This window comes from Pygoscelis adeliae, unplaced genomic scaffold, assembly GCF_000699105.1.
Source record: "Pygoscelis adeliae isolate BGI_AS28 unplaced genomic scaffold, ASM69910v1 Scaffold42, whole genome shotgun sequence".
NCBI lineage: Eukaryota > Metazoa > Chordata > Aves > Sphenisciformes > Spheniscidae > Pygoscelis > Pygoscelis adeliae.
Genome location: NW_008824283.1, coordinates 10,358,820 through 10,369,561, shown reverse-complemented (window position 1 = coordinate 10,369,561; position 10,742 = coordinate 10,358,820). Strand labels below are relative to the sequence as shown.

The following is a 10,742-nucleotide window of genomic DNA, read 5'->3' as shown; positions in this document are numbered from 1 at the left end:
TTTTTTTTTTTGTGGGGGGGGGGGGGGGGCAATCAAGGCAAAAAACATTATTGCAATGGATTTCACATTAGAAATATTTAAGACATTCAGACTGAAAATCAGAGGGGATTTGGAAAGCTTTATGAATGACTGAAATGAGGATTAAATGCAGATACAATGTTTTCATGGACAACAAAACAAGCATGAATTTGCAAATGCTGAGGTTTTAGTTTGACTTTAAAGTAGTATTTTGATGAAGGCTTTGTTACTGAATATGTCTTTAATTAGTTTTTTTTCTCTCCATTGTTCCTGTTTCAGATGATCATTCTCGAGTGAGATTGCAGCCCATTGAAGGAGAAACAAGTTCTGATTACATCAATGGAAATTATATTGATGTGCGTATACTGATACAGTCAACAAACTTAACATTGTGTTCAGTCAAAGAGGGAGCTCTTATTATTCTCATGTTATTCATAATTTGTAATAGATATCACAGCTAATATCAGCTGCTAAACATTGTTGGAAAGTACTATCTTTGGAAGCTAGGTGTACACTAAAGGAAAAAAAAAAGCCTCAAAGGTTTTGTCAATAAGCAAATGAAAGGAGTCATTTCCTCCAACTGCCACTAGACTGAAACCTTGCCAACACCACTGCATGGCTACTTTGCCTGCTGGTGCTTATATGGGCTAACAAAATGTTATTTTCACTTTCTGTCAACAGCTTGGCATTATTCCACATTTAAAAAAAGCTGTTTGCATATTAATGCGACAAAACTCTGTAATGCCTAATGCAGAGATTTGCAATCTCTTGTCATCTCTGCACTTTTAAGTCGCCTTCAAAGTATATTCTGCAGCTGTTAACCAGTACTTCTAATGCAAGCAAGACATTTCATTAAATATGTAGGCTCTTTAATTATTGAAGGTGGCTTCTTTGTTCATTCTGCATCATGTTAACTTAATGTTTTACATTAGAATAAATTCTTTAAGAGACAAGGTGTTTTTGGTTGAAAGAATGAACTCAAAAGTAGAATTGAAAATCATTAGAAAGTCAATACTATCTAAAGCCAGAAATCTATGGATAGCAAAGATAATAATTTTATTGTTTACATGGAGTGCTAGATGTTTAGGCTAAGTAAAACAAGTGTTGCTTCATAGGAAACTGTGTCTGCTAAAGATTTCTTGTTCAGCAGTAGCATCTTTGAAAAATGGTGTCACAGTTTGCAGTTTAAATTTAATCACCAGTATGAAACAGGAATGTAACAGATGTTTTCCTCGGAGTATGGAGGAACTAGAGCTATACAAGAAAAGTAGGTACTTCAGTTGTGACAATCTGAAGTCTGAAGCTGTAATTTTCTGAAGATATCTCCTTCTATCGATGTTCATTAGCATGTTCAAGAACCATTAAGTTAAGCTCAGATTTCTGCTCAGTCCCTTGCTGTTTGAAAGAATAGCACTGTCACCAAGAGGTAAAGGCACATATGGAAATATATTTAGTTAGATGTCTCACTAAACTCTGAAGGGAGTAATCTGTCATGAAAGGAAAGAGAGAGTTCACATTGGGGACCTAGATTTGAATTCACTTTCACACTTTCTCCAACATTCAGGATTGTTCTCATTTTAGGCTACTAGTATGTTCTTGTGTCAGATTTTCAACTGACTCTTAAAATATTAAAAGACATGAGGAATAAGGATTTGGACCATACAGTCTCATTTAAAATGCTGATAAGATAGCTGCATAGCAACCTTTTTTGCTTATGGAAGTACAAGAGGATGAAGAGACTGTGGCCCTAAAAGAAACAGTGGGTGATAACCAAAAAATTCTCTCCCTCGTCCTCAGCAGATGGCTTCATTGCAAAGCTTGGAGGACTGCAGACATCTTCCAAAGACAACTCTAGCACAAAACAGAGCATTTTTTGTTTATAGTCTTGCTAGTCAGGTTTCCATTAGAAATGCGTGTTTTTCTACTACAGAAGCAGCTGCAATTTTACTCTTGCATGAGGTTATTAGTACAGAATAACTGTAATAATAATAATTGTCAGAATAGACATGTTAATAAGGGAATGGTATCATCACAGACACTATGAAATTTTCTTGGATGAAAAAGAGAGGGGCAATGGTTATGCTGTATTTTTTCCCATGCATTTTTTCACTGGGAAACAGAATTGTTTGATCCCAGCCACTAGGGATATTAGATAACACATAGCAGAAAAAAAATCAACTCTGTAGCTATCTGAACACTTCTCAATTCATAGACTTCCAAATTTTGCTTCAGTGGCACATAAAGGAATCAATTCTGTAATTCATGTTTTTTCTTCTGTCATATTCAAAGTATCTTCAGTTGTTTTGAGTCTTTCCCACCTTGCATCACTACAATGTCCCTTGCTCTTTTACAAAGAAATTGCAATGGCATGCAAGCTATTGCTTTGAGTTCTTCCTGTTGATGACTGACAACGCATCATAACCATTCTTAAAAGATTAACACTGGTATAACTGAATTTATCAACATACTAGTGCATGATCTAAACCTTTGGTGACACTCCCATCACATCAGAAACTCAAATACTATAAAAATGGTATTGTTCCCTATTGGCATCCTATTCAATGTTGCTAAGAATCCATAATCTTTATTGCACGGCCAGCTTGTGATTAAGTTGCTCTTGTCATCAGAGAAACATAGAATTGCTTTATGTTCTTCCTATTTAGATGTGAACAAGTGTATTCATACCAAACCATTTACCCTCCTTTTTACTGTTCAGAAATAAAAAATAAATAAACCACAGTGGACAGGGTGAACATCCCCCCACTCTTCCCCAGGCTGAATGCAAAATCTAGCATTCTTTAGCTGTTAAAAAAAGGATAGGCTTTGCACTCAATAGCAATAGCTTGGAGGTGTATCTCAGCCTCCATGACCTTCTGATGCCATTAGCTGCAAGTGCTACAGAGGATTTCATGCCATTCATTTTCAGCAGAGCCAACAAGGGACTGAAAGAACATATTACTTCTGTCCCCTAATGTACAAGGCTGCAACTTAAGTATCTTGGAGAAAACGCATTTGCTTCTTGTTCCCCTTCTCCCTTGCCCTTCCCCCATGGGAAAGAACTTCTGCATCTAATCCATTACCTGTATTGTTGTGATTTTTACTGAATACTACTCTAAATGAAGTTTCACTCATAGCAACATAGTCAAGGTGCATATTGCTTATATTTTTTTTTCAATTTATTTTAGGGTTATCATAGACCAAATCACTACATTGCTACACAAGGTAAGTTTATCACGCTTTCTTTTTGGTTATGTGAGGCTAAGAGGTTTTGGTACTTGGATTACAGTTTATACTCTTTAATATGCATCCCTGCCACAGTCAATATCCAGGACAGAGTAGGCTCAATCACTTGGGTAGAAGCAAGCAAACTGAATTATTATCTAATTTTCAGGTATGTCAAGTAAGCAGTCCTTTACCTTTGTGTTCAAATAGGTTTTGAGTAGAAAAGCAAAATACATCCTTTTTGGCAGAAATGTTGTTACTCACGAAAAAAGAAATAAGTCATGGTAAGAAATATTCAGTAAACTTTTCAGAGAGACAACAGTGTCATGAAAATGTATGTTCTCTTAATTGTTCAATGATAACTGGGCTTCAGGTCCTTAAAATACAAAACACTTCAGTTAGCAAGTTTTAGTAGAAGACCCAAAGACATGTTACACTTGCAGGGGGATTCTTCAAAGGGATCTAGAGAGACAATTTTACAGGCCATCGTTTAAAAGCTTGCTTGTGAACAAGAACCTATTCCTTTGTCAACACGCAAATTAGTTTTCAGTCTGTACTTGTCTTCAATAACATAATTTGCCCATTCTGATGCAGTTCTTACTTATTTTTTGGTCAAGTTCAGAGCTAGAACAGGTGGGAAAGATGAGTCTTCTGTGACTGCTTAATCATAATATTGAACAATATGCCAATCTCCTGCCTGTGCTTGGGTAGCATGCATGTGAAAATTTGATTGCTCTTCCACTGCTTGGAGGGAATCTTCTCTGTAATATGTATTCTGTGACAGAGCTTCCTGCATTTCCCTGTGGATCTGAAGAAGTTGAGCTACACCCACATACGTTATTTCAACACATGCCCAACATTTAAGAGAGCCAGCTGGAGTACTGAGTATAATATACTCAGAATAATCTTACCATGTGTTGGATTTAGAGGTCATATATACTTTTTAATGACTTTTCATCAAAGCAGAGAAAGTGTTGGCCATGTCAAATAAGAGCTCTTACTGACTTCAGTCGTCCCCTAAGTAACCCAGAGTCTGCAGCCTCCAGTCCCCACTTCTACCAGTGGGAGGCTTCGTATCTCTGCCTTTCTGTACTTCAGCTCTCGACAGTCCCAAATGAGGTGCTACTTTGTGTCAGATGACAGTGGGGCAGGACAGCAGATCTTATTTCTAGAACCGCCTCACTACTGGCAATGTTACACTTTTAGGCCAGAATTACAATTTGTGATCTTAGAACATGAGCCATTTAAATGTGCTGCTGCTTCCACTTCTGCTACCCACCCACCACATTCCTCAGTCCACAGTCTTTCTGCAGATGAGCCAGACAGGAAAACTGGGACAAAAATGCAGCATTTGCTTAATTCCCTTTGGGATTTTACACCCTCCTCTTCTAAGAAGAAATAGATTGTTCCATTTAACCTTTAGCTAACGATGCTGTTGTTTTTCACCTTTAATTGAATACTAAAATAAAAAGATACACAGTTGGCATTTTACTTGCAGTTTCTAATACAGTTGTTTTCATCAGGAGGTTCACCAGAAGATCTCCCTGACAGCTTTCTGGTAGACATATGAGATCCCTATCTGAAGCAAATTTAAATGCGGCTTTATCACTCGTCATAATACTTGAATAGCAAATACCAAGCTTGAGGGTTTTGTACTTTCAGCTCTTAAAGCCAAGTATGTAATAATGTATGAATAATGTACTGGAAGTCTATGTACCAGATCCGCCAGCAAGTCCCAACAGTTTCTCTGCCACACTTTTTTCCTGATATGGTGTCAAGAAGTACCTAGTCAAGAAGGAGAATAAGAGGAGTAGAAACAAGTCTTCTTCCGAGATGTAAAGGATATATGACTGTTTCAGCTGTCATTCCTTGGGTCAGATCCCATCAGTTTCTTCTGTGTAGCTAAGTGCACACAGGGATGCCTACTCCCTCCCACGGTGCAATGAGTGAGAAACTGCCTCACTGAAGAATATAAAATTCATTTAAAAATGGGCATACAACTTACAGCAAATTCAAAATAATCTGGCTGTGAGTTTTTTGGTGGATTACGCCTTTAACATCTTATTTTTTTAAGTCCAGTTGGGAAGCAGATTTGTATCTCCATTTTGGAGGAATGAAGAGCACTGATCTCAAGAGGTTTATGTATTCGCTCTGTCCCTGGCCTGATGAAGAATCATGAGAAAGTTTCTTCTACTTCCTTTGTCTCAGCTTTCCCATCTGCAGAATAGGGTTAAAAATACTCATCTGCTTTTTATAGTTCTCTGCAATGTCCTGATAGATGCAGCTGTGAAGGCCAGCTAGTGTTATTCTCCAGTATCCCAGCTTCCTGACAAAGCCTTTGCACAACAGTAACACTTCCAGTAAGATGCAGTCTCTGTCTTTTGCAAAGGTGATAAGGTAACTGGGAATAATCTCTAAAACTCCTTTAAGGCTCTGTATTAACTATGAAAGGAAAGACATTTGTTTCACATGTCAAACAGACTATGCCTCTGCATGTCTTCCTTACTAGTAAGCCTCTCATGAGCCGCGGCTTGCAGTATAGCCAATGATGTTCATGCTCTGTTTTGGACACGCTTTCATATAGATATGTATAAACACATCAATACAGCGTAACAGTTAAGCTGCATGTTTAATTCCCTTGATGTCTACTTACATCAGTCTTTGAATAACTTTTCCCATTCTCCCTTTTCTTCTCCACTGCAGCTTTCACAGGTGCACATGCCTATTGTTCTTTGAAGGAAAATATGATTACATGAGTCAGTTTTAAATCTCTGAGGAGTTAGAATGATTGATATTTAATTTTCCTATGTTCTTCTTAAGCTGCATGCAACATATCAAGTGTTAATGAGCAAATATAATTGTTTGAAGTGAAAAAGTGGCAAATTTAATCAGTTTGTAATAGACTACCAATCTGCTTTTAACAGAGCTGGGAGTTGCATAACCACCTGTTTATTAAAGTGTTACTGTCTTCCATACTAACCGGAGTTTGACATACAGACTGATATCTTTCCACCTTGACATTCATAGCATCCTGCTGCTGATTTGAATTAGAGGGAGAAACATTTTTAAAAAGACTTACCTAATGGAGGCTTTCTCAACTAATAATAAAAAAATATTTTACTTCCATTTTAAGAGTAATACATTCAGAGTGTGCAATTTCAATTATAAAATTAACATCAATTTTCCTTTATGTGATAAGTATAATGTGGGTGGTAGACTGAATTTATAGCTAATAAAGACTTTTGGTGATCTGCTGTAATTGGCATCAACAGATGGGACCCGCACCTGAGTCATTGTGATTAAAAAGAATCCCTCATCACAAGCTGGCATATTGGGTCATGCAGAACCAGCAAGCTGGTGCAATTTAAAATTCGCTATTTTGTTTTATATACCCCTTGTTCCCATGGATATAATTCTTTAAAAATTTTTTATAGCAGAATATCGAGCTCTTGTATGATCTGTTCAATTTACTGGCAGCTAGGGTTTCTTTTCCAGGAGTTAGATAATCAATGAATTTTAACCAGGTCCTTTAGTGAGAGCATTAGGTTGAATATCTGTACGGTACTTATTCTCACACACACTGCTGGATGTTCTTACTATTGGGTGACTATTGTTGACCTTGCGTGTCTCACCCTGACTACTAAGGAGGAGAAATTAATCCTTTTTGTATTTACTTGTTCTGTGACACCTGAAGTTCATGTAGTTAACTGAGCTATGACTTAGCTTCTTTTAGCAAGTCTCTATCAAAGGTTTTGTAATGCTTCCTCCACCACTGCACCAGCAACTGTAAATTATGAGTGACACACGAACGTTAATATAGTTCTACAGCATCGCTCATTGCCATTTCCACCAGGGCTGGCGCAGATCAATCATGTGTGAAACAGCAGATACTCACATGCAAGCTGCATGTCTTTATATATGAAGTACATTCATTTGTGCATCTCAGACTTTTGAATACTCCTTATGGTTCAGATTGTCTCTGCTTGCTGCAGCATGCAGAGGAACCAAATCTAAGATGTTTTGTGGAAGTACTTCAGAGCATATCTTAATGACTGTAAAAAGTTACTCTTGAAAATAAAGCGGCTTTAGATATAATAGCCCAGGGTAGCCTTTCAACCTCTTTTTATGTCTGTATCCAATTGTAAAGCAGATGCTAAACTGTTTCACTTTGTGTATTGCTGGTTCTGGAGACAGACATCAGGTCAAGTTTCAGTCAGGAGGAGTTTTTTAGGTATGAGTTATAAACTTCTGAAAATAAATATTTGCAACGGAAAGGTTTATAGTCTTCACTACAGCAGCATAAACTTGCTGCTCTAATAACCCCTTTCATATTCCTTCTCTTTTCTGCAAAATATGTATCTGTCTTCCACACACGACTGTATATGTTGTGTGAACATTTTAATAAGGATTTTCAGAAACAAAAATACATTTTCTTTCAAACTGAAAGTTCCCTTTCAGGCATCTGAAGCAGAAATACTGCTTTGAATAATAATACTCTTAACTTCCTTGGCATGTTTTTTGTTTTTATGTTGCAAAAAGTTGTCAGAACTACAGCAGCATGGAAGCTCCACACTCCTCTTTACAAAGAAACTTTTGCTGCCATGGTTTTAGCCTCTAGATGAAAATTAACATTTGCAATTACTTCAGGAAGAATCAAAAAACAACAAAGCAAGATAGTTCTACACAGTTTTTCAGCTTTATACAGGCTGTCATTTTTGAAGGATGTAGGGTAGTCAGGCTGATTTCCTGATATATATGTATACGAAGTGATTGAATTCCATACACCTGTATTAATCTTGAAGATTCAACTGTGTTTGATGCTGTCCTTTACTTCTTAATCATCAAAACGTGAAAAAGGTGGTGGAAGCCATCTGTCTTCAGTGAAGGAGATAAACCCATTCTTAAGCACTATGTTGAATAGGCGAGGCTTTCTGAAACATGTCCTTCACCTGTTTTGCAATAGTGATGACAAATGGCAAAGAAGGTACTTTTTCCCCACACCCAAACGCATACAGAAGTAATAGAGCCTTTACATATGGAAGTGATGTCTCCAGGTTATACTGTGAAGCCATACGGCAAATTCACCAGAGCTCTCTTACTACCATTTTCCACCAAAGGCTGATGATAACAATTACAACATTTGAGCATCTTTTATAAGGTGGTACTTTTACTAGTGTTGAGGGCAAAAAGAGACAGTGTGTAGTAAAAACTGGTAACTATCGAAGTCAACGTTTTTCAACAGTTGCCACGTTATAGTACATGAGAATACCAGAGTTTCTCTCTGCCTCTTTGTTTATAGTAGGAGATTTCAGTGGTAACTGTGTTAGAACAGTGTTGTCTTTCACCATTTTCATGATTCCTATATTTTTCTGTCTTTGTCTTAATCAGCTGTGTGGTAGTTTTGGCTATACAGGGAATGAGATGCCCCTGTTGCTTTCCCTTCAGTGTAGAAGGCTGTAAATGCAGAGCTAGCATAGTTTTCTAATAGATACAAAGTTGGCTTAGGCTCTGTTGCAGTGTGTCACTTCTCTGAATCTTTGTGTGTAGACCAAGTGAGACAGGAGCATTGTCGGAAAACTGCTGATAGATCCATTACTAGGTAGAGCCACTTATATTGTTCTTCACATATGTGTGGCTACGTTTTGCATAAAATACATGCCTGCCTTTCATAAACCTTTGGAAATTCTTTGAAAGTACAAACAAGCTCTAGAAATTATTCTGAATAATTATTTAATATTTATTTTCTAATATAAATTCCCACATCCCCTGCAGGCTGTTCTTTCACTCGCTTGTTAATGTGGCTTGTGAAACAACAGTTTGAGAAACGGATGATTTTTCTGTAGTCTGTTGTCAAAGCCACAGAGGAAGAAAAAGCAATCCTTCTATCCTCTCCCCTGCAAAGATGGAGCAGCAGGAAATCAGACATAAAGGTCTTCAGAGCATATATAGATCTCTGTCTCAAAGATGAGATATTGGTTTGATTTCTCTGTTGTGAAGTCAGTCTAGAATAGCTACAACAGACTTTTGCATATCAGAACTAAGAAGTAAGAGAAATGAGAGACTACAGTAATTAAGTAGACAAAGAGGTGAATCAGGCAAAAGGAAATGTTTCAAGGTTGTATTGTAGAAGATAGAAGATTGTGTGAAAAGTAATATATTTGTCCTCTTTTAAAAAATGTGACTGTAAAATATGTCCTGCAAACAAGGAAGTTATGATCTTCCTGAAACTCAAGAGCTGAGCAAACTGTCCTTGTGAACCAAACACACTTTCAGAAAAGAACATTATGGAGGTGGCCACATATTAGTGTATTTGCTGCTCAGATTCCTAATTACCTAGATATGCACTAGAATCCAGTTCTTGTCCAAGGAAGACGTATACAACATCAGCCTTACAAATGTACCTCACGTGTCTGTATTTTTGGGGGATGCGAATTATGAAAAGCTGATGTTTGATGATAGGGTTGCCATCCTCGATAAAGAATCAGCTTATAAATTGGACTTGATGGGGAAGGTACCTGGCACTCTTGACGGAGTACTGTTAACATGCCTGTCAATCAGTGAAGCTTAACACTAAAGCAGAAGAAGGAGCAGAGAAATGCAGTTTGTCAAGAAAATCACGTAGTCAAAGCATCTTTTTTTCTGTGAAGTTTATTTTCCAGCCGGTCTTCAGCAGCCTGGAGGAGGCTTGGCAGCAGGTGTAAAAAGGCTTTTTGTCTTCTCATTTGCTGAAAAAAAGTGTAGCAAATTTACAAACAGAATGTATTTCAGAAACAAATGTATCAAGAAACAAATAAGGCAGCTTTTTTTCATCTTGTCACCATATCCGAATCTTTGAAACCTGTTGTGTTTTCTGTATTCTATATCCTTTGGTGGCAACTGAAATCTCTATATTGATATGGCCACCAATGCACATGACAGTCTGGGTGATTTTGAAGCACTGCCTTTGGAAAAAAAAAGATACAGGCTTATTGGATTAATTTCTTTCCCTTTCTATCTGTATTCTTCCATGCAGTTGCATATTCAGATGTAGACTTTGTGGAGATTCCCTCTGCTGCTGCTAACTATAATTCTGTTGCAAGCATGCTCATGTTACTGTGTCTGTACTAAGCACAAATACACTCCGCATGTTAGAATGGCTTTCCTTGTTTACAGTGTACATCAAATACTGCAGTCTCCCATAAAATGTAATAAAAAATAGAATTAAAAGTGTTGCCCTTTGCTACTTGAAGTGGTGAAAATAACCAATGTGCTTCCAAAAATAACAATAAATAATAGTGCTGAGAGAATTTGTTGTTGTGCAGATTTGATTTTTACCATAATTAACTTGAAGTTAAAAGGAAAAATATCTAATACACAATTATTTGTTATTGACCTTCACATGTATCTTGATCTGACTAATAGTTGTTTGATTCTGACTATTTCTATGACTGAGGAAGAAATGAATGTACCAAAATTCTCCAGCCTTAACTAGAAAAATATATTGAGTGATATATCTCATTCAT

At 37.1% G+C, this 10,742-nt stretch overlaps 1 protein-coding gene across 1 annotated transcript in view; it reads left to right on the top strand.

The window, feature by feature from the left end:
* Window positions 1-297: 297 nt before the first annotated feature.
* Window positions 298-10,742, top strand: part of LOC103912291 (receptor-type tyrosine-protein phosphatase mu) — a gene marked incomplete at its 5' end in the record, with an annotated part of 55,149 nt that continues 44,704 nt past the window's right edge. The window contains 2 exons of the mRNA XM_009318540.1: window positions 298-374; window positions 3,204-3,240. Of these exons, the coding sequence (XP_009316815.1) occupies window positions 298-374; window positions 3,204-3,240 (114 nt within the window). The remainder of the gene's footprint in view (window positions 375-3,203; window positions 3,241-10,742) is intronic.